Genomic DNA, 24,991 nt, shown 5'->3' with positions numbered 1-24,991 from the left:
AGGTCAAAACCTCGAAAGTTAACATAAGTAGATGGTGATCCCTCCAAACTTCAAATACAGAGATAGATAGATTGTTTCGTTTATCATTTTTATCGTGAATAGTAATGGCTACAAGAAATCGTTGATGATTTATCATTTTTTGCGTGAAAAGTAATGGATACAACAAATCGGTGATGGTTTATCATTTTTTGCGTGAAAAGTAATGGCTACGAGAAATCGGTGATGGTTTATCATTTTTTGCGTGAAACGTAATGAATACAACAAATCGGTGATGGTTTATCATTTTTTGCGTGAAAAGTAATGGCTACAAGAAATCGATGATGGTTTATCATTTTTTGCGTGAAAAGTAATGGATACAACAAATCGGTGATGGTTTATCATTTTTTGCGTGAAAAGTAATGGCTACAACAAATCGGTGATGGTTTATCATTTTTGCGTGAAAAGTAATGCCTAAAAGAGTTTATAATTTTTAGCGCGTGAAAAATAATACAGAAAACCGCCCTTTAGCATACTTAGAGAGTGGACGCTAACCGCCGAGAGAGAGAGATGGGTTATCCTGCCCGTTAGATCATACGATCAACGGTCGGCGGGCACAGTCCGCGTGACATGGGCTAGACCAATCAGGGTAATGTTGCACGTCTGCGAGAATTTGTGGAGGGAGAGGGCAAAACTGAGTAGTATCAAGAAACCAAGGGCACCTGAGTAATAAACAGACTAAGGGATTCAAATATGAGATTTAAAAAATGGAAAAAATGCCTGTTTTGTACAATGGAACACATCTTGGCCTACCTCAAACTATTTGCAATACAAATATACAAGAGTGTGAAAATTGTGGCCTCATTTAGACAAAGTATGTTTTGGGAAAAGCTGTTTTGGGAAGGGCTTATTGTGAAAAATCATGCACCTTCATAGCTACTAGGTGATTTGAGAAGTGGCAATTTGTGGTAAAACTTGATTTATCTATGACTTATCTATGATTTGAGAAGTGGCAATTTGTGGTAAAGACTCCATGAGTAAGTGCCACTATTTTTCGGAATTTTTTGCACATTAAATGACTCATTTAACTAGTTAATCCCATTTGTTGACTCTCTGTTGACCAGCCACTTGAGGGTAAAACTGAGCATATTGCACTAGGCAGTATTAGCACTCAAGGGAAAAACTGAGCACACAAAAAATGCTAGTATAAAACTCGAGGGTATACCTGAGTATATCTATATTTCCAGGGTTAGACTCGAGGACGCGTGTTGCGGTGCAGAAATGAAAGACGTGCAATTGTTGACGCGTAGACGCGGGTCGCGGTGCAGATGTCGAAGACGTGCAATCGTGGACGCGTGTCGCGTTGCAGAAGTCCAAGACGTGCAGACGTGCAACGGTGGACGCGTAGGACGCGGATCGCATTAACCACCCCTTGCCTTTATAGACGCCTCCTCCTACTATCGCTGTCACTCTCACTCGCTCACGCAACGCCGCCTCTCTCACGTCCCATCATCTTCTCCAAAGCAAAAAAAACCCTCTCCCTCTTCCTCTCCCTCTCCCGGCGAGATGGACAAGGAGAATGCCAATCCCATCGTCCACGACGCCGTCGGCTCCAAGCGCGACGCCTCCCTCTTCGACTCCGTCTCCTCAACGGACGTCGTCGCCTCCTCCGCCGGTGCATCGGAGGCTGCTGCCGCCGGTGGCGGTCAGATCCCGCCGGGATATGACCCCTACGAGGAGGTGCCGTACGTCCCGCCCCGAACCCCTACGACACCTCCATGGAGGACGCATGGAACGAGGTAACTACGGTTTGCTTCCTTTTTTGTTCCCCATTCCTTTTGAACCCTATTTTTGCTGGTGTAGATGGATCTGTAAATGGATGAGTATTGGGCTAATATTTGCGCCGATTTTATTCCATTTTGGTTCGGCCTTTGGTTTATTTATGCAAGTAATCATGAGATCTCAATCAGTTATTTTATGCAAGTAATCATGGAATCTCAATCAGTTATTTTATGCACGAATCAAAAGATATCAACCGTTTAATTTTTCAAATAATCTGGAATGTGTTCAAGTTCAGATCTAGAATCTGTTTCTTTGCCTATGATGAATCGGTGGGCACAAATTTTTACAGGGAGGGTTCAGCGAACCATTGCTGTGTACAAATCTGTTGTGCATGAGCTTTGGTTCGCTAATCCCTTCCCTGTAGACATATAATCGTGTCCACTCTAGCTGAGGCTGCCTCTGTTTTTCCTAACTTTGTTATGATGCACGTTAGTCATCGTTTCAACTCATTCACTCATAGTTCCCTTTTGATATGGATCAGCTGTCTGGTAGCGACGTCGGCAGCGACGACGAGCACCATGACACCAAGACTCGCCGAGTGCCTTGCGGAGGCTGCAGGTCGGCCAGTACGTCTCCTACTTCGCCAAGGGTGTCTACAGGTGCCCCTTCTGCATTAGGAGACTCAGCGGCACTGACTTCAACTGCCTCCTCACGCATGCCGAGAACATCGGCAACACCTTCCCCAAGGTCGGCACGACGATGAGCCCCCACTCCTTCCTCGCCTAGCACAAGGCGCTCGGCATGCACCTCCGCAGCTTCCAGCGGGTCGAGATCTCTGCCGGGCGCATGCCTCCGCTCAAGCCCAAGGCTCCCAAGGGGAGCAACAAGTGGAGGCAAAGGCAGATGGGGTAGGCGGAGTCCTGGACGTGTGTTGCCGCTGCCTCCTATTTTGTTGTTAGTTACGGATCCCTTGTTGTTATGTTGTTAGTATGATGGTGCTGTGAAGAACCTGGAACCTGTTACTATGTTTGGCTGCTGTATGCAGCTTATTATCTAGGGAGGGATCCCTATTATCTATCGCTATTCTACTATATGACTGTGAGAATTTATCGTACATTCCCTATAGATTTGCTTCTAGATTTAACTACATACATATGGACCAGATGGAGTACTAGATTTGCTGCCATATTGGGCAAACAACGAGGGCCAAAAGGCACAAATAATTGAAGAAAGACAGAAATGCAAGTTTCTCTAGATTTGATACTAATTAGGTGAAAAAAGACAGAGCCAAAAGGCATAAATAATTGAAGAAAGACAGAAATGCAAACTTCTCTAGATTTGACTAATTAGGTGAAAAAGATAGAGAGAAGGAGGCGGAAAAGGTACACTTAAAAAGGAAAATGCCAATTTGGGCCGAGAGAGACAAAACCCACCTCCTGCTCACATGCAACCAAACGCTATCTCGTCCTGTCCCACGCGGTCCCTTTCTACCAGCCCCACGCGACGCGGCCCCACACGACGCGGGCCCACACGTCAACACGGAACGGTCAACTAATCGGGAACCCTGCCGTCTAAGCTCCTTCTACGGGTTCCAAACAAGAACTTGGGGAAAACTGAGGAAAAACTAAGGAATTGGGGAAAACTGAGTACAACTAACGACCCGAGGGCACAAAAATAAAAATCCCTTTACTTTATAACAATAGCTAGAAGTACAATTATCTAAGAACGGAGAGAGCAGCTAAATAAATCTAAGTGTATAGTAGATATGCATGATTGCAAGTATGTGAAGACCAGATCATGTGCCTCCCAATAACATGAGGTAGTACATGTCAATTTAATATACATGGAGCAAATTAACTTACATGCACTAAACAATGTTGCTTTTTTTCTCTGCAGTGTTAGTTCCTTAGGATACCCGAATTATATCTGTCGTGATCCCGCAAGTTTATTGTTGCAGCAGAGCACGCAGCTCCATGCAAAAGAAGATTCAGATCTTCCCTACTCTTATTTCACTTCTACAACTTTGAACTGATCCTTACAGAAATACTCAGCACTAGTTTGACCCAGTTATGCTTATTTCTGATTGAGGGTTTTAACTTTTAACCAGCATGTTGTCATAGCTAACTAAGTGCTATGCTCCAAACTGTCAAACGTCTCCACTCTCCAGTTGGAGGAACAAAAATGTATACATGTAAACAAGCTATAGGCTCCAAATCTTATGAAATCGGTTGCCTATCATCATCAACGTGTGGTCCTCTACATGGCCCTATCATGTACAGATTTTATGGGGCCTCCTATCTTGTTTTAATAAAAATAAAAAAGATGCAAAAATACGTAAGCATTAAATTTCCCTCTTTGTTTTTTGGTGTGTTTGTTTCCCTCTTCTTGCTTTGGTGTCATAGTTTTGTCTTTTTATCCCCCAATTTGCATCTACTCTCCAGCAACCTGTTGTAGCTCCGTTGTCATCTTGCTCTCTGTGAGATGATTGACTGAGATCTATATATTCAGTTTGAGTAATTTTTTTGTTGCTTCACCGTTAGCTTATAATGGCAGCAACCAATCATCCCATTATGCATAGGTAGGGAAATCATCCATGTCCAAGCAATAAACTACTGTACAATGTTTCCATGCGACTGGTACCAGCACTCCAGCAGTGAACAGGTGCAAGCATGCAAGAGGGGAGTAGACCAAATATGGCTTGCTCCTTGTTCTTCATCAGTAAATATGGTCAAAAAACATATGGGCAAAAGGAAAGTAACGGATTAAAAGTTACTTCTGAAACGGACAGGAGAGTGTTGCAGACACCAATCTCTTCAGATTCCCCAGTCTGCAGCCAAAGGTTAAAAAAAGATAGCAGAGCCCCAGGAACAAGCAGGAACCTTTGATCAGAGACAAAAGTAAGTGGAAACCTTTTTCCCGATCTAGGAGTATTCTACTCGGGGAGAATCTTTAATTTGAGTGCATGTACATGATGTCTATTTCCAGATTTGAGGTTTTAATACCAGATCTAGTTACATGTGTGTAGTGATGAGAGTGAGAAACCTGCACCGCAGGTTACGTAGTAGATAAAACAAAACGAAGCATTGTTCATAACAGAACCCCAAGATACACAAAAGATTACAGAGTTGGACAAGTATTTATGAGAGCGCGTCAGCGGTGCAAGTTAATGTGTGCACTGCCAACTCATCATCCTCTCCCAACTGAACAGACCCACATGAACAGAGAATGCTACAGAGAGAAATTAGAAAGACAGAGAAACCATATACCTTCGACTACTATCATTTTCGATCGAGAGAGAGGGAGCTTGTTAGATCACACGTATACATAGTAGCAGAAGACATATAGGTAGCTTAGCCATCTATAAAAGAAGCCCATATACTGCCATCGACTGGAGGACCATATCCCATACGTATGATCTGTGCTGTCTCCACCTCTCTCCCTCTCTCTCTCTCCTCTCCTCTACTCAATTGCTCAAAGCTAGAGAGCTTCTTCTAGGAAGCTAGCTCAGCAGAGGCTGCCGAACACCCGAGTACACACATACCACCAAAGCTGATTGATCAATCATCTCTTCTGCTGCCAGCAGAGTCGTCTGAGCAAGACACAGGTAGCTCTACATCTATCCACAGCTACTAGAGTAGTGTCTAGTAGTAACAGTAGCACTTGGAGTTCAAATCTTCAATATATACGCAGCTACATGCCGTGCCCTTCTTCATCTTCTTCTTTACATGCATGGTAGCAAGCTTAGTTGGGTTCATGGAGAAAAGTTTGTTGTGACCAATTGCTTCCTGCTTCCTAGCTCACTCACCCTTCCTTGTCTGATTCCCTCTTCAGGTCTGCCGCGTCTCAGGCCGTTGTTGACGGTCTGTGCTTTGCTCCAAATTAACTCGCTCCCTGACTTCCAAGGAGTGCCTAGCTAGCTCGGGGAATTGGATCAATCTTTCAAGCTGTGCTCCATCTCTACCGGCGAAGCTGCTGCCCCGTTGCTGTTCTACCCCTCGAAGGCTTCAAATCAATCACATCCAAGATCCAGCCATCTGCTTTCATCTGACAGGTATGATGAGCAGCAACGAGCATGTTTAGCGAATGTGATTTCATGCTTTCATACTTAATTTTGGTTGCTTATAGTACAGACCATGTTAACTTGGTATAGTTACATATTGGAGGCCGGGTATACTAGCCTACTTTTCACATAGTAACGGAAAGAGATGCGTGCATGCATATACGTACACACGACTGTACGATTTTCCAGAACGGCGGACACATGTGCATGTCTGATGTACGTACTCTCTATATACTATACACTCCTCTTCCACATTAACTGTCGCAGATTTGTCTCAATCAAGGATTTAGTTATTGAGTAAAATACTTCGGTTATCGGCTGGTAACCAGAATTCCCAGCCCCCTCTGGTAAATGAGTTTATCGTTCAAAAGTTCTCAGTCCTTAATTCGAATTTGGTTTGAATTTAGGTTGGTTGGTTTAGTCCAAACTAAATCATATGTGTTTCCCTCCGCTATACCCCTAAGCCCTAACTCATTTGTTTGAGATTTTTTATTCATTCTCCCCTAAAGAATATATTCTTAATATTTGGACATTATCAAGTTTCAAATTCAAGTCTGTTTGAGAATCTCGTTCCGTATTTGACAGGTTATCGGAAATCTCAGACCCATCAAACATTTTTTTTTACCGGTAGTACCCTCCAGTTCAGACATTTTTTGTGGGACTGAGGAAGTAGTATGTACTCCGTCGGTGATTCTTTGAGCTTGGTAGAAGTCGTAGAGCAAATGGCGGCGTAATTATGAGGTCCGGGAAATCTCGGACTTCTTCCTCGCCGGACGTCCTTGTCCGTTCATCAATGCCTCGCCCGCGTGACACTGCTCCCTCACGTCTCCACCGTCCGGCCCACTCCATTACGGGCCTCAATTTTGATTCCCTCTATAGTCTCCGGCTCCGCTCCATCGCATTCGTATCAAATCTCACTCCCTTTTACGGCCGAGATTAATATTCCCTGTTCTCTTTTTATGTGCAGCCATCCAAGAATCCCTGCGCTAGTCGCTGGTCGATCGGTTTGCCTTAATTAGCTCTGAGCCCCGGCGGTGCGGCGATGGACACTTTCGGCTGGGCCGGCGACGACGTCTACCAGCCGCGTCTTGCGGGTCAGCTGAGCTGTGGCCGGTTCGAGCTGGACGACGCTTTCCTCGGCCAGTTCCAGTGCGACGTCGGCGGGGAGGCCCAGCTGAGCTCGAGCTACGGTGCCACCGGAGCAGGCGCGGCGGAGGACTCGAACCCGCTGGGATTCTTTGGCTCCGGGTCGGGGGTCGACGTGTTCTCCTCAGTGGTCGATGGCGCCGGCGCGCACGACGGCCTGCTCGACGCGGCGCTCGCCTTCTCCAGGGTGCTCGCGTGCGGCGGCGAGGGTGACCCCGGGGCGGTCTCGAACGGCGTCATGTTCTCCGGCTACAGCGGCAACATCTCCTCCGGGGAGTCCAACAACTACAGTGGCGGCGGCCACGATGCGGAGGTGGCGTCGCCGACGTCCATTATATCGCCCAACACGACGTCGCTCCCCCAGACGACGTCGGCACTGGCGCTACACGCGAACCGGAAACTACTACCGGCCAACGACTGCACCACCAGAGCAACCGCGCCGCCGATCCCACGCGCCGGCGCAAAGCGGAAGGCGCCCAGCCCCATCACGACCGCAACAAGCATCACCTTCGGCCAGGGCGCCCACGTCGACACCGGGGCCGGAGGGTACGTGCCGGACATGGAGGCGATGGCACAAATGAAGGAGATGATCTACCGGGCGGCAGCAATGCGCCCGGTGAACCTCGTCATGGAGCCCCCCACGATCGGCGGCAGCAAGCCTCGTCGCAAGAACGTGCGCATCTCGAGCGACCCGCAGACGGTGGCGGCCCGTCTCCGGCGGGAGCGCGTCAGCGACCGCCTCCGCGTGCTGCAGAAGCTTGTCCCCGGCGGCAGCAAGATGGACACGGCGTCCATGCTGGACGAGGCCGCCAGCTACCTCAAGTTCCTCAAGTCCCAGGTCCAGGCGCTGGAAACCCTAGGAACCGCGAACAGTCCCACCGGCAACGCCGCCATGTCCTCCGCCAGCACGACCAGGTTACATCAGCGTCATTACGGAAACAGCCCTGGGTTTCTTGGATTTGCGACAAATAACAGCAACAATTCCGTCTTCGGAAATACTAATGGGTGTGCAACAAGACTGTTGTAGTACTGTTTCTAGTATGAGTTGATCGTGTATACGTCAATAGGTAGTGTTGTTTTCTACTGTTTCAGGTCTACGTACGTACGTGCTTAATTGGTACAGTACGGTATATACTTCATACTAAGTTTTTTGTTTAGTCGTGATTTGGACCCGCTGCATCGTCGAAGCAATTCAGCCTGAGATCGAGACCGTGGAATACCTGCTGATTAAAGAAAACAAAAAAAAAGAGCTTCAATTGTATTCTAGAGTAAATGTGGTTGGATATTAAGATGTGTACATGCAAGTGAAATTGTAGCCAGCTTCGCTTATTTTCCATCACAAAATTTCAGTCTCACTTTGTCTGGCAAATTAATTACAGTAGTACATATAGATCCTACATGTATCTTAGTTCAAAAAAAAATTCTCCCTAAGATCGAAATGAAAAAAGAAACTTCCTGAAAGCCAACATGTGGTTGGATGGTTAGGAGGACAGTGACACCTCCGGCTTAACAGAGTTTAAAGTTTAAACCCTAGGTTTAACATTTTGGTGTCTTTTAAAAGGAGAAATATTCTTTCAGTGGAAAGTGGCGTTCTCGTAGATAGCGAGACGTCTGTGGTGACTTCGCCAATCTCAAGATCCATCGAATCATCTTCTTAGACTCATTCTCTCGGAGGTGCTGATAGGGGAGAGGTGTGCATACGTTTGTTCATAGGGTGAGTGTATATTCACATCTATTAGCATCCGCGTCTGTATTATGGTTCACAAAATAAACCTCTGGTCCTAATGACTTGTCGCTGATTTAGGAAAACCTAAAAATTATCTAGATTCGTTGAATCTATGGCAAGTAAATTTAAATCGGAGGCAGTATCCTACATGCAGTATATATACACTCCCTCCGTTCTATAAAAATTGTTTTAGATTTATCAAAATGAATGTATAGGGATTTCTTCACATTCATGCATGTTGTCACTGACACAACCGTAGAGCGCCAATGTGAATCATTGGGTGCATCATCATGTTGCCAAACTTGAGGTTCCAGATCGAAGGACCGACCTATCGATCGATTTCCTTTAATTGTTCCAGCTCTGGGCATGGTTACCCGCTTTTCTTCTCTCTTTTGTATCCACAAATGCAATGAAATCTCGATTCCAAGTGCAAAAGGAGGTACCCAGGGAGATAGATATACAGATATAGTATTTATTATTAAAGGCTCGGCCTCTTTTTTCATCATAGCTAGATGATCTAGATGCTACATCTATCTCCATATCTAATCTAGCTAGTATGAATATAAATAGCACTTCTTTTTATCTTATCGGCATCGTGTATGCTGGTATAGCTGGTCCAGGCTTTTCGCATGCTGATGATAGAAAGCGTGGGAATGAATCGGGATTAAGTTAAGAGGAAGAAAGAAAGGTCCTTTTGCTGCTGGCCTCCTCCTTGCGCTACACAGTGACGAAATTTTGCCAAAAGAGACCACCTGCCCTAATTCATTGATAAAAAGGACCATCTCTGAATCAAATTGACAAAAAAGACCACCTCCTGCGTCGCGGCAGGCCCCCTAGCCGACACGTGGAGCTTGCCGCCGGACTGTGTGGCGGCAGGGACCCGCCGTCGAGCGGCGTGGCGGCACGTTAGCTCCCGCGCTGCACCGTGAGCCGCCGTTGGGCACGGTGGGCCATGCCGCCGGAGCAAGGGGCGGCAGGTCGATGTGGCGCATGCCGCCGCCTGTGATGGAGGCAGGCCCTGAGCGGGAATCAGGCCGACAAGCCCCATCACACTGATTTTGATAATTCGCACTGACTTTGATGCTGCTTAAGTGCTCGGTGGAGGCAGCAGTTCCCGCGCGAGAGAATCTGTCCGGACAGACCGACAACATCGCACTGACTTTGGTGAGGCACTGATTTTTAGGTTGTAATGTTGCAAATTGGTCTGCTTTCGGTGGTGCTCAAACTGTTGCAAATTAGCCTGCTTTCGGTGCTTAAACTGTTGCTAATTGTTGATTTCGTCGAGATGAGCTGAGTCTATATAAAGGCTGTCACTGTCCGCGCACTCTCACTCTCACTGTCTGTGCACTCTCACAACATCTCAGCACTGTCACTGTCTGTGCACTCTCACAGCTCTTCGGGTACTTAGTATTTTCTCACATAGTTGATGTCTCCTGCTCGCAGCTCAAGAATTCTCGGCTGATTAAGTGTTTGCTCAATCTGTGATATCAAGGTAAGGATTTGAAAAAGCAAGCATAATCTATTTTATTTACGTAGTTAGAACATAATTGGTTGTGTAGTGTAATTAGTTTGGTTAATGCAGGTTCTGTAGTTGCTTGCATGCATGCATAGGTATGATGAAAATATCAGTACGACTGTGTAGTTATTATTGAGTAATATATTAGGACTTGCAACATGTAATTAGAACGTAAATAGCTAACTGAATGTGCTGTTTAGAATTTATGTTTTATGTATGCAACATGCGTAATATATAGACAATGATTTTAAGTGCGTAGAAATATATCACGTACGAATGATGAACTTGTAATTAGAAATATATGACGCTGAAATATTAATGGTCTAACTAAATATGTTGAACATGTATTTTAGATCGATTTGATTATAGACTGCTCTGATTGCAATAAGGTGGAAGTATTTTAAGATATAATTAGATGTGGAGGGCTGAACTTGAGGTACTAAATCTGTTCATACTTATTTTAATATAACTTTGTAGTTGGTACTATATTAAAATTTGTTGCGTATTAAATATGGTGTCGTGTTATGTTTGGTGTTAAATTTATTATGAAATGAGTGAGCGGTAGGCGACTAATATAATTATTACGGGATGGTGTTAAAATTATTATAGATGGTGTTGCGTTACGATTATTTAAAATTTTTAATCACATGTTAGTGTTGTAATCTATCATTATTTTAAAAATATGGTTGTGCAGTAGGTACGATGGAAACTGTGTTACTGTTTTATGGAGACATCGTACGCGACGAATTTTCTGGTGTCGATGTGTCGCGTTGCGACTCGATGAAAGTTGTAGTGACAGACATGGTCAATAGAGAATTTTTGGATGTTAGAAGATGCATCCGAGCACAGTTTGGACGTGAGATGCGTGGGAAGAAGATGACCGTTGAGGCTCTCATCGTCGTAGGAGGGAATGACGGGACACCTGCCCGTTGGGGTTTGCGGGAGGTAAAGAGTGATAGAAATTGGGGTACATACATGAGGTTTGCAAGCACACCTGGGGCTGCTATGTACGGAGAGCCCATGGTGTATGTTCAGTTTATATCAGGTGATGATGGTGCCGGAAGCAATAGCGGCGCTAGTGAAGAGGAGATAGCCATCATCACAGGACCGAGCACCGTTCAATCGGAGCATTTGGCCCTGACTGCAGCAGGCATGATAGGCCAATCAGAGCATGAGGCACTGACTGCAGGCCATAGCACCGGCCCATCGGAGCTGATGGTCGCCCAGTTTGCTGTCGAGCCAGGATACTGGTCTACGTTCGTTGACATTAGCGAGCGTGTGGAGGGACTGCCTGCGGCGTTGGACGATGACGCTCGTTCTTCTTCGTCTGAATCCTCCTCGGACGAAGAAGGCGTCGGTCCTTCCCGGAGGGCGGTTGCGGCACCAATGGACCCTGAGTTCTTAAAAACAATGACCATCAGCAATGAATTCTGCTCTGTTCCAGGCCTAGGGGAGGCGAGTCTGCAGGTTGGGCAAACTTTCCCATACAAGGACTCGGCTGACCAAGCAATGAAGAGGTATGCGTTGGCCATATCTCGACAACACAGAGTGAAGCAGTCTGATCGAAGGCAGCTGAAAGTCATATGCGTCAAATTGAATGAGGGTTGCAGGGGGAGAGTTATCGCTCGGGTGAGCCCTGGGGTATGTCAGCCATGACATATCTCAAAAATAGAACCCCATAGCGAGCAATTGGGGGCTCTTAACAAACACCGCAACGTCACTGCAAAATATGTATCACATATCATGCAAGTGGCGGTGGAAGAAGATATAACCCCTGCAAAAAACCGCGGAAAATCTGATTGGCTTCCCGGTCAGCTTTAGTAAGGCAAGGCGGGCGAAGGAGGAGATTTTTCAGAGATTGTATGGCACCTATGATAAGGCATATGACCTTGCCCCGAGACTGCTCCATCAGATAGCAACAACTAACTGGGGGATTCAAGTGGTCAGGAGAGTTCGTCAACACCCTCTGGAGGAAAACCAAGAAATCCTTGATCGTTTATTCTGGGCATTCTCCCAGACTATATGGGCATTCCATCACTGCCGCAATACCCAACTCAGGTTAATGCATGTTAATTACATACATGATTATTGCGTGCATGTTTCCGACGGAGCCGTTCGATACGCAGGAATCTTCGGTCCCGACATGGCCTGATATGACGCAGATGGAACCACAATACTACGGCAGCACTTCCCAACAACCTCGCAATGATGTTACCAGGATAGTTGAAAAATTCTTTGGAGGTGCTATTTTCAGCACAGATGCTAGTTTGATTCCCCCAATTCGGGAATCTCAATACGTATTTCAGACTCCATCACCACCAAATGAGACACGTACAGAGGATGAGGAAAATCAGTACAGCCGAGGTTTGCGCCAACATCGTATACCAAATCCCTGGTCGCCTTCTGGTGCTAAGCAGAGACCACCACGCCGTCGTCGACAAGCGTGATATGTTGACGACTCTGGCATATTACTATTATTTATATCTATGTATAACCTATGTATGAGACATATTTCTATAATTTCGAATAATTATTCAACAAGTACTTCAAAATAAGATACATGAACATGCAAAAAATACAACATAAAATTAAGTTACTAGCGAAATGAAGATACATCGGCACTGCCAACACCACAACTTAAAACAAACGCTACGAGTAACATTATAAGCTTCACTTTTTTCCCTTCTTCTTGCTCTTCAACGATGAACTAGCCTTGCCCTTCTTACTCGGTGGCATATAATCGTCGTCCGAGTCAACGCAAGCGGATGCAGCGCTCTTCCCCTTGACATGTTCATTGCTCTTAGCCAGGCTCCTCGGCATGAAGACTTCTTCGTCATCCTCGGTCGAGGAAGCATATGTAAATGGATGCCTTAGAAATTCTTCTTGTTCCTTCTCATTCTTCGGTTTCTTCTTCTCAAACCTAGCTTGCAACCTAATAAGCTCTTGTCGTATTTTCACCGGAGTTCGACCAGGAATACCTGCGTGCCTAGAAAAAAGCTTGCCTACCTCGACGAGGAGGGTCACATTCATGACCAGATCTTCGACATTGTCTATGTTATTGGCACTCATAACTGAAGAAGCAGAGGAGAGAAGAGGAGCAGCCGTAAATGCAGTAAAACTACGATCACCAGGAGGAGCCATCTTGGAGCGACTACGATTGTCTTCAACAAATGAATGCTCGGGGAGGGGTTTTATAGCACGCGGCTCAGCGAAAAGGCGGGGATACATGGCGGGAAATTTTGGCGGGAAAAAATAACGCGGGAAATTTTGGTGGGAAAAAATAAGGCGGAAAATTTTTGCGGCAAAAAATAAGGCGGGAAATTTTGGTGGGAAAAAATATGGCGGGAACTTTAGGCACAAACTTTTTTCGAGAAATCAACATTTATTATTAATACATCGGACGAGATAAAGATGGAAATATAACTACAACTAAATCGGCTAATCACTACAACGGAATTTAAGATACAACGACAAAGTAAAACAGAATTTAACATACGTAGTTAGTACAACACATCACTCTACTTTCCCTGCGTCCAGCGTGGCCATTTTTCGGACTTGTCGCCCCGTTCTTCTGCCGCTTGCGTCTCAGCAGCTCTTTCCCTTAATCTCTTCATTTTCGCTTCAGGGGACTCTCTACGCACCTCTTTCTATGCATACCTATGTGCAACCTCATCATCCATCATCTTCTGATTCACCTCACGATTTCGAGCTTGCTCCGCCCTTAATTTTTGTATCTGTCTCTCTCTGCTTTATCATTAGCAGCAGCCTTTTCCCAACGCTCCTCCTCATGGAACCTTTCCCATGCACACCTTTGTTTATCCTTCACCTCGCGGCGTGCCCAATCCGGCTGCTCCTGGTCTATCCATTGAAACCACATGCAAAGGGGCGGCGGAGACTGCAACACAAATAATACAGTATGTTTACAATAGTATGATCAAGGTTATGATGGCATGTCACTCCAGAAATTATCTTTGTTATCGTTTACCTGCTCGGGACGAGCAGGAACTAAGCTTGGGGATGCTGATACGTCTCCGACGTATCGATAATTTCTTATGTTCCATGCCATATTATTGATGATATCTACATGTTTTATACACATTATATGTCGTATTTATGCATTTTTCGGCACTAACCTATTAACGAGATGCCGAAGAGCCGATTCTTGTTTTCTGCTGTTTTTGGTTTCAGAAACCCTACAAAGGAAATATTCTCGGAATTGGACGAAATCAACGCCCAGGGGCCTATTTTGCCACGAAGCTTCCAGAAGACCGAAGAGAAGACGAAGTGGGGCCACGGGGCGCCGCCACACTAGGGCGGCGCGGCCTGGGCCTGGGCCGCGCCGGCCTGTTGTGTGGGGCCCTCGTGTGGCCCCCTGACCTGCCCTTCCGCCTACATATAGTCTTCGTCGCGAAACCCCCAGTACCGAGAGCCACGATACGGAAAACCTTACTGAGACGCCGCCGCCGCCAATCCCATCTCGGGGGATTCGGAGATCACCTCCGGCACCCTGCCGAGAGGGGATTCATCTCCCGGAGGACTCTTCACCGTCATGGTCGTCTCCGGAGTGATGAGTGAGTAGTTCACCCCTGGACTATGGGTCCATAGCAGTAGCTAGATGGTTGTCTTCTCCTCATGTGCTTCATTGTCGGATCTTGTGAGCTGCCTAACATGATCAAGATCATCTATCCGTAATTCTATATGTTGTGTTTGTCGGGATCCGATGGATAGAGAATACTATGTTATGTTGATTATCAATCTATTACCTATGTGTTGTTTATGATCTTGCATGCTCTCCGTTATTAGTAGAGGCTACGGCCAAGTTTTTGCTCTTAACTCCAAGAGGGGGTATTTATGCTCGATAGTGGGTTCATGCCTCCATTAAATGCAGGACGATGACGGAAAGTTCTAAGGTTGTGGATGTGCTGTTGCCACTAGGGATAAAACATTGATGCTATGTCCGAGGATGTAGTTATTGATTACATTACGCACCATACTTAATGCAATTGTCCGTTGTTTTGCAACTTAATACTGGAAGGGGTTCGGATGATAACCTCGAAGGTGGACTTTTTAGGCATAGATGCATGCTTGGATAGCGGTCTATGTACTTTGTCGTAATGCCCAATTAAATCTCACAATATTCATCATATCATGTATGTGCATTGTTATGCCCTCTCTATTTGTCAATTGCCCGACTGTAATTTGTTCACCCAACATGCTATCTTATGGGAGAGACACCTCTAGTGAACTGTGGACCCCGGTCCATTCTTTACATCTGAAATACAAATCTGCTGCTATTGTTCTTTACTGTTCTTGCAAACAATCATCATCCACACTATACATCTAATCCTTTGTAACAGCAAGCCGGTGAGATTGACAACCTCACTGTTTCGTTTGGGCAAAGTATTTTGGTTGTGTTGTGCAGGTTCCACGTTGGCGCCGGAATCTCTGGTGTTGCGCCGCACTACATCCCGCCGCCATCAACCTTCAACGTGTTTCTTGGCTCCTCCTGGTTCGATAAACCTTGGTTTCTTTTACGAGGAAAACTTGCTGTTGTGTGCATCATACCTTCCTCTTGGGGTTCCCAACGAACGTGTGAGTTACACGCCATCAAGCTCTTTTTCTGGCGCCGTTGCCGGGGAGATCAAGACACGCTGCAAGGGGAGTCTCCACAATCCAATCTCTTTACTTTGTTTTTTGTCTTGCTTTATTTTATTTATTACTATGTTTGCTGCATTATATCAAAACACACAAAAATTAGTTGATAGCTTTACTTTATTTACTGTCTTGTTCTCTATATCAAAAACACAAAAAAATTAGTTACTTGCATTTACTTTATCTAGTTTGCTTTATTTACTACTGCTAAAATGGCTACCCCTGAAAATACTAAGTTGTGTGACTTCACAACCACAAATAATAATGATTTCTTATGCACACCTATTGCTCCACTCGCTACTACGGCAGAATTCTTTGAAATTAAACCCGCTTTACTCGAATCTTGTTATGCGAGAGCAATTTTCTCAGTGTTAGTTCTGATGATGCTGCTGCCCATCTCAATAATTTTGTTGAATTGTGTGAAATGCAAAAGTATAAATATGTAGATGGTGACATTATAAAATTAAAATTGTTTCCTTTCTCATTAAGAGCAAGATCTAAAGATTGGTTGTTATCTCTGCCTAAGAATAGTATTGATTCATGGACTAAATGCTAGGATGCTTTTATTGGTAGATATTATCCCCCTGCTAAAATTATATCTTTGACAAGTAGCATAATGAATTTTAAACAATTAGATAATGAGCATGTTGCACAAGCTTGGGAAAGAATGAAATCTTTGGTTAAAAATTGCCCAACCCATGGACTGACTACTTGGATGATCATCCAAACCTTTTATGCAGGACTGAACTTTTCTTCGTGGAACCTATTGGATTCAGCTGCTTGAGGTACCTTTATGTCCATCACTCTTGGTGAAGTAACAAAGCTCATTGATAATATGATGATTAATTACTCTGAATGGCACACGGAAAGAGCTCCACAAGGTAAGAAGGTAAATTTTGTCGAAGAAACCTCTTCCTTGAGTGATAAGATTGATGCTATTATGTCTATGCTTGTGAATGATAGGACTAATGTTGATCCTAATAATGTTCCGTTAGCTTCATTGGTTGCCCAAGAAGAACATGTTGATGTAAACTTCATTAAAAATAATAATTTCAACAACAATGCTTATCGGAACAATTCTAGTAATAACTATAGGCCATATCCTTATAATAATGGTAACGGTTATGGTAATTCTTATGGGAATTCTTACAACAATAATAGGAACACACCCCTGGACTTGAAGCTATGCTTAAAGAATTTATTAGTACACAAACTGCTTTTAACAAATCTGTTGAGGAAAAGCTCAATAAAATTGATATTCTCGCTTCTAAGGTTGATAGTCTTGTCTCTGATGTTGATCTTTTGAAATCGAAAATTATGCCTAATAAGGATATTGAAAATAAAATTGTTACTACACCAAATGCCATCCAAGTTAGAATTAATGAGAATATAAGATTGATGGCCGAACTGCATGCTAGGTGGGAAAGAGAAGAAAATGAAAAACTAGCTAAAGAGAGTAATGTAGCTAAAGTTTGGACTATTACCACCACTAGTAATGTTAATGATTCACATGTTGCTGCACCTCCTACTATCAATGATAAAATAATTGGTGTTGGCAATGTTACTACTCCTAGTGCAAAGCGTGCAAAATTGCTCGAAACTGCTAAAACTGCTGAAACCGCCTGTGATAAAGCCGCTGAATTTTTTCCAACATTGGGGATGATGATCCCATTGCTTTAGATTTTAATGGTTTGGATTTTGATGATTGCCACATCTCTGAAGTTATAAAGTTCTTACAAAAACTTGCTAAGAGTCCTAATGCTAGTGCTATAAATTTAGCCTTTACAAAACATATTACAAATGCTCTCATAAAAGCTAGAGAAGAGAAACTAAAACTTGAAACTTCTATTCCTAGAAAGCTAGAGGATGGTTGGGAGCCCATCATTAAGATGAAGGTCAATGACTTTGATTGTAATGCTTTATGTGATCTTGGTGCAAGTATTTCCGTTATGCCTAAGAAAATTTATAATATGCTTGACTTGCCACCATTGAAAAATTGATATTTGGATGTTAATCTTGTTGATAATGCTATAAAGAAACCTTTGGGGAGAGTTGATAATGTTCGCATTACCGTTAACAATAACCTTGTCCCCGTTGATTTTGTTATCTTGGATATTGAATGCAATGCATCTTGTCCCATTATATTGGGAAGACCTTTTCTTCGAACTGTTGGTGCTACCATTGATATGAAGGAAGGTAATATTAAATATCAATTTCCTCTCAAGAAAGGTATGGAACACTTCCCTAGAAAGAGAATGAAGTTACCTTTTGATTCTATTATTAGAACAACTTATGATGTTGATGCTTCATCTCTCGATAATACTTTATATACACTTTCTGCGCCTAGCTGAAAGGCGTTAAAGAAAAGCGCTTATGGGAGACAACCCATGTTTTTACTACAGTACCTTTATTTTATATTTGAGTCTTGGAAGTTGTTTACTACTGTAGCAACCTCTCCATATCTTAGTTTTGTGCATTGTTGTGCCAAGTAAAGTCTTTGATAGTAAGGTTCATACTAGATTTGGATTGCTGCGCAGAATAGCATTTCTTTGCTGTCACGAATTTCGACCTGCCTCTCTCGTAGGTAGCTCAGAAAAATATGCCCATTCACGTGCGTGCTCCTCAGATATGTACGCAACTTTCATTCAATTTGGGCATTTTCATTTGAGCAAGTCCGGTGCCTCGATAAAATCCATCTTTACGGACTGTTCGTTTTCACAGATTCTGCCTTTTATTTCGCATTGCCTCTTTTGCTATGTTGGATGAATTTCTTTGTTCCATTAATGTCCAAGTAGCTTTATGCAATGTACAGAAGTGTTAAGAATGATTATGTCACCTCCGAACATGTTAATTTTTATTGTGCACTAACCCTCTAATGAGTTGTTTCGAGTTTGGTGTGGAGGAAGTTTTCAAGGATCAAGAGAGGGAAATGATGCAATATGATCAAGGAGAGTGAAAGCTCTAAGCTTGGGGATGCCCCGGTAGTTCACCCCTGCATATTCTAAGAAGACTCAAGCGTTTAAGCTTGGGGATGCCTTGGGCATCCCCTTCTTCATCGACAACTATATTTTTATTCCATCACATCTTATGTGCTTTACTTGGAGCGTCGGTTTGTTTTTGTTTTTGTTTTTGTTTGAATAAAATGGATCCTAGCATTCATTGTGTGGGAGAGAGACACGCTCCGCTGTTGCATATGGACAAATATGTCCTTAGGCTTTACTCATAGTATTCATGGCGAAGGTTGAATCTTCTTCGTTAAATTGTTATATGGTTGGAATTGGGAAATGCTACATGTAGTAATTCTAAAATGTCTTGAATAATTTGATACTTGGCAATTGTTGTGCTCATGTTTAAGCTCTTGCATCATATACTTTGCACCCATTAATGAAGAAACACCTAGAGCTTGCTAAATTTGGTTTGCATATTTGGTCTCTCTAAAGTCTAGATAATTTCTAGTATTGAGTTTTGAACAACAAGGAAAACGGTGTAGAGTCTTATAATGTTTACAATATGTCTTTTATGTGAGTTTTGCTGCACCGGTTCATCCTTGTGTTTGTTTCAAATAACCTTGCTAGCCTAAACCTTGTATCGAGAGGGAATACTTCTCATGCATCCAAAATCCTTGAGCCAACCACTATGACATTTGTGTCCACCATACCTACCTACTACATGGTATTTCTCCGCCATTCCAAAGTAAATTCCTTGAGTGCTACCTTTAAAATTTCCATTCTTCACCTTTACAATATATAGCTCATGGGACAAATAGCTTAAAAACTATTGTGGTATTGAATATGTACTTATGCACTTTATCTCTTATTAAGTTGCTTGTTGTGCGATAACCATGCTTCTGGGGACGCCATCAACTACTCTTTGTTGAATGTCATGTGAGTTGCTATGCATGTCCGTCTTGTCTAAAGTAAGAGAGATCTACCACTTTAATGGTTAGAGCATGCATATTGTTAGAGAAGAACATTGGGCCGCTAACTAAAGCCATGAATCATGGTGGAAGTTTCAGTTTTGGACATATATCCTCAATCTCATATGAGAATACTAATTGTTGCTACATGCTTATGCATTAAAGAGGAGTCCATTATCTGTTGTCCATGTTGTCCCGGTATGGATGTCTAAGTTGAGAATAATCAAAAGCGAGAAATCCAAAATGCGAGCTTTCTCCTTAGACCTTTGTACAGGCGGCATGGAGGTACCCCTTTGTGACACTTGGTTAAAACATGTGTATTGCGATGATCCGGTAGTCCAAGCTAATTAGGACAAGGTGCGGGCACTATTAGTATACTATGCATGAGGCTTGCAACTTGTAAGATATAATTTACATGATACATATGCTTTATTACTACCGTTGACAAAATTGTTTCTTGTTTTCAAAATAAAAGCTCTAGCACAAATATAGCAATCGATGCTTTTCCTCTGCGAAGGACCTTTCTTTTACTTTTATGTTGAGTCAGTTCACCTATTTCTCTCCACCTCAAGAAGCAAACACTTGTGTGAACTGTGCATTGATTCCTACATACTTGCATATTGCACTTGTTATATTACTCTATGTTGACAATTATCCATGAGATATACATGTTATAAGTTGAAAGCAACCGCTGAAACTTAATCTTCCTTTGTGTTGCTTCAATACCTTTACTTTGATTTATTGCTTTATGAGTTAACTCTTATGCAAGACTTATTGATGCTTGTCTTTAAGTACTATTCATGAAAAGTCTTTGCTTTATGATTCAGTTGTTTACTCATGTCATTACCATTGTTTTGATCGCTGCATTCATTACATATGTTTACAATAGTATGATCAAGGTTATGATGGCATGTCACCCCAGAAATTATCTTTGTTATCGTTTACCTGCTCGGGACGAGCGAGAACTAAGCTTGGGGATGCTGATACGTCTCCGACGTATCGATAATTTCTTATGTTCCATGCCACATTATTGATGATATCTACATGTTTTATACACATTATATGTCGTATTTATGCATTTTCCGGCACTAACCTATTAACGAGATGCCGAAGAGCCGATTCTTGTTTTCTGCTGTTTTTGGTTTCGTAAATCCTACAAAGGAAATATTCTCGGAATTGGACGAAATCAACGCCCGTGGGCCTATTTTGCCACGAAGCTTCCGGAAGACCGAAGTGAAGACGAAGTGGGGCCACGAGGCGCCGCCACACTAGGGCGGCGCGGCTCTGGCCTGGGCCGCGCCGGCCTGTTGTGTGGGGCCCTCGTGTGGCCCCCTGACCTGCCCTTCCGCCTACATATAGTCTTCGTCGCGAAACCCCCAGTACCGAGAGCCACGATACGGAAAACCTTACTGAAACCCCCAGTACCGAGAGCCACGATACGGATCACCTCCGGCACCCTGCCGGAGAGGGGATTCATCTCCCGGAGGACTCTTCACCGCCATGGTCGTCTCCGGAGTGATGAGTGAGTAGTTCACCCCTGGACTATGGGTCCATAGCAGTAGCTAGATGGTTGTCTTCTCCTCATGTGCTTCATTGTCGGATCTTGTGAGCTGCCTAACATGATCAAGATCATCTATCCGTAATTCTATATGTTGTGTTTGTCGGGATCCGATGGATAGAGAATACTATGTTATGTTGATTATCAATCTATTACCTATGTGTTGTTTATGATCTTGCATGCTCTCCGTTATTAGTAGAGGCTCTGGCCAAGTTTTTGCTCTTAACTCCAAGAGGGGGTATTTATGCTCGATAGTGGGTTCATGCCTCCATTAAATCTGGGACAAGTGACAAAAAGTTCTAAGGTTGTGGATGTGCTGTTGCCACTAGGGATAAAACATTGATGCTATATCCGAGGATGTAGTTATTGATTACATTACGCACCATACTTAATGCAATTGTCTCGTTGTTTTGCAACTTAATACCGGAAGGGGTTCGGATGATAACCTCGAAGGTGGACTTTTTAGGCATAGATGCATGCTGGATAGCGGTCTATGTACTTTATCGTAATGCCCAATTAAATCTCACAATATTCATCATATCATGTATGTGCATTGTTATACCCTCTCTATTTGTCAATTGCCCGACTGTAATTTGTTCACCCAACATGCTATCTTATGGGAGAGACACCTCTAGTGAACTGTGGACCCCGGTCCATTCTTTACATCCGAAATACAAATCTCGCTGCTATTGTTCTTTACTGTTCTTGCAAACAATCATCATCCACACTATACATCTAATCCTTTGTAACAGCAAGCCGGTGAGATTGACAACCTCACTGTTTCGTTGGGGCAAAGTACTTTGGTTGTGTTTTGCAGGTTCCACGTTGGCGCCGGAATCTCTGGTGTTGCGCCGCACTACATCCCGCCGCCATCAACCTTCAACGTGTTTCTTGGCTCCTCCTGGTTCGATAAACCTTGGTTTCTTTCTGAGGGAAAATTTGCTGCTGTGCGCATCATACCTTCCTCTTGGGGTTCCCAACGAACGTGTGAGTTACACGCCATCACTTCACATCTCGTCGCTTCGAAATCAGGACAGTCCACAGTGCAATAGAAATCAGTGCCGGTCGGTGCTGGCGGAGCCGGGCCCTGCCGCCACCTGCCCTTGCTCCGGCGGCATGGCCCACCGTGCCCAACGGCGGCTCACGGAGCTGCGCGGGAGCTAACGTGCCGCCACGCCGCTCGATGGCGGGTCCCTGCCGCCACATAGCCCGGCGGCAAGATCCACGTGTCGGCTGGGGGCCTGCCGCCACGCAGGAGGTGGTCTTTTTTGTCAATTTGATTCAGAGGTGGTCCTTTTTGTCAATGAATTGGGGCAGGTGGTCTCTTTTGGCGAAATTTCCCCAGTGACGTCCTTCCTTTCCTCCACGATTTACCAATGACGCTTGCAAAGCTAGCAGGATAAAACCGTAGGCGGAGTGCCACACTACGCACCGTTCGTCCATAGACTAGCTAGCATCATCATTAGGAGTAGAAGAATGGAACATGGGAATTTGGATCTGGATCCCACACGCTTCCAAGTGACCCTACCCTTTTCGTTGTAGCGCCACACCCGTCGGTGCTACACCACCGCCAGCATCGCGAAGCGGGTCTAGGCAGGTCCTGCAGCTGGTTTGGTAGCGTCATGGCCGGTGGCGCTACCTTGTGCATGGTAGCGCCGACACGCTCGACGCTACCCTTTAGATCTCATTACCCCGCGCACGTCTAACCCAGCCACTCACCTAGCTTATTTCCCATCCACATACACCTTGTGTTCGTCCCCCTCTCACTCCTCGCCTCACCCCCTCTCAAATCTCTCCTTGTTGGATCGTTTTTACCGTGGATTTTAACTCCCTTTGATGCAATAAAAAGGTACTCCCCCCCCATCCTCCTTGCTTTTGACCGATTAAAATTTTGTAATTTGGTCCCATTTTAGAATATATCTTGGAAACCCTAGATTTGGATTTGGGCACCATTCTATGATTTATTGTTGTTGTATTGTCCAAAGTTGTCTTCTATTATGTGTATGCAAGGTTTGTATGCTAGGGCCAGCCTAGATATATTAAATTACTTTGATGTACTTAGGGTTAAGGTTAGTGGATATGATCATGTGTTAAACTTTCCATTAGTAGGTGCATCATCTTATTTTGTTGTTTGAATGCATATGTTATCATGGAATTATAAATGTAGTTGATGCATTTGGATTGTTTTAATATAGATGACGAGAGTTGAGAGTTGTGAGTGTTCACTATGTCAACAAGGATGCGTTTATGAAAGGCAGTGTCGAGTTAGACCTGAGGAAGTTATGATGGTGTTTGAAAGAACTCCCAACTATGCCGAGGTTGTGGAAAAAGTGAGGATTGAGTTGGAATTAATAGATGGATCCAAGTGATGGCATAGAATTGGAGGGAAGACATAATGTTTCATGTGGTATGCACAACCGTTGGAAGACAATGAAGCTCAATTCCGAGTAAAGTTGGAGTGCATACAAAGAGGTGGTGTCCGAATCACAAGACAAGGCTCTTGAGTTATTTGCCACAAAGAAGAATTCATCTCGACCGTATTTGGACTTGAACCGGTGTGTTGAACCCGATGTGGACAACTCAACAAGTAGTCCTCCTCTGATGACCCAAGATGTGTCGACCGAAGATGTGATTAATGAATAAGAAATGATCAAACCACCGAGATCGATTCGCAATGGACAAGGTGAAGCAATGGAAGAAGAAAATGATGACTACGATGGCAACGAGTTTAACGGTGATATCAATGACAACGAGGTTGGTGATTTGGAGGTACAATGTGCGCAAGAGGACATGGACCATGACATCCCTTATAACATATGCTATGCATCGGAATCGGAGGACGAAGGTCCCGAGGAGGAGCTTGATGAAGAGGGGTTCACGGCTAAAGAAGCTGATATTTTCAAGAATGTAGTTGGCTGGGAGCATCTGATACCATTCTTCCGTGTTGTTAGTCTCGCGAATAAATCCGTGGTTGACGGTGGTGAGACCTTTTTTGCCAAGATCACGGACAAGTTCGAAGCGGGATATGAATCACAAAAGATATGTAATCGAAAGAGGAGTGGAGTTTGAAACCTTGTTTGAATTTCAATTATGGATCAAGGAGTATGCAGTTAAGTATTTTCAGCCGTTTAAGGTGATTCACTTGGATGTGCAGAAGCGTTACACGGTTAGATGCGAGGATGACGGGTGTCTATGGACCGTGCGTGCAAGACCATTTAAAGGAGGGCTCCAACGACACATTTCAAGTTGTGTTTCGACTCACATCTGTGAGAACAAGAGCCTCAATAACCCAAAAGTGAAAGATGTTCACCGAGAGAGGATGACGAACATAAGATGTATGTGGATGGGAAATAAACTGGATGGGGTGGCTGGGTCGAGCGGCCGGGCGCGGGGTAGCGCCATTAGCTACGGTGCTACCTAACCAGGCTGCAGGCCCCACTTCACCACGATGGCGATCGGATAGTGTACAACCAAGAAGCTAGCGTCAGTGAGAATGGCGCTACCAAAAAGAACTAGAATTAAAATAATAGGGTTAGATCGTGCTGAAATTTGGAAAAAGGGTTAAATTCGTTGGAATCGACTGGCGCATGATCCTTTTGCAGGGCCCTGCGCTTTTCTTGCTGGGGACGCGGTGCAGTGGTAGAGCTGCAGGAATGTCA

The 24,991-nt window shown here is 44.2% G+C and overlaps 1 protein-coding gene across 1 annotated transcript; it reads left to right on the top strand.

The window, feature by feature from the left end:
- The first annotated feature begins 5,015 nt into the window (after positions 1-5,015).
- On the top strand, positions 5,016-8,274 carry LOC124668200 (transcription factor LATE FLOWERING-like). Its single transcript, XM_047205372.1, has 3 exons — positions 5,016-5,362; positions 5,590-5,809; positions 6,786-8,274. The coding sequence occupies exon 3, from the start codon at positions 6,861-6,863 to the stop codon at positions 7,989-7,991; it is 1,131 nt and encodes a 376-aa protein (XP_047061328.1). The 5' UTR covers positions 5,016-5,362; positions 5,590-5,809; positions 6,786-6,860; the 3' UTR covers positions 7,992-8,274.
- Positions 8,275-24,991: the final 16,717 nt, after the last annotated feature.

The sequence above is a fragment of the Lolium rigidum genome, chromosome 6, assembly GCF_022539505.1.
Source record: "Lolium rigidum isolate FL_2022 chromosome 6, APGP_CSIRO_Lrig_0.1, whole genome shotgun sequence".
NCBI classification, from domain to species: Eukaryota; Viridiplantae; Streptophyta; class Magnoliopsida; order Poales; family Poaceae; genus Lolium; species Lolium rigidum.
This window is presented reverse-complemented; position numbering and strand designations above follow the sequence as displayed.

Excerpts from the sequence above, each read along its gene's own strand:
- LOC124668200 (XM_047205372.1), top strand. The coding sequence starts at position 6,861 with ATGGACACTTTCGGCTGGGCCGGCGACGACGTCTACCAGCCGCGTCTT.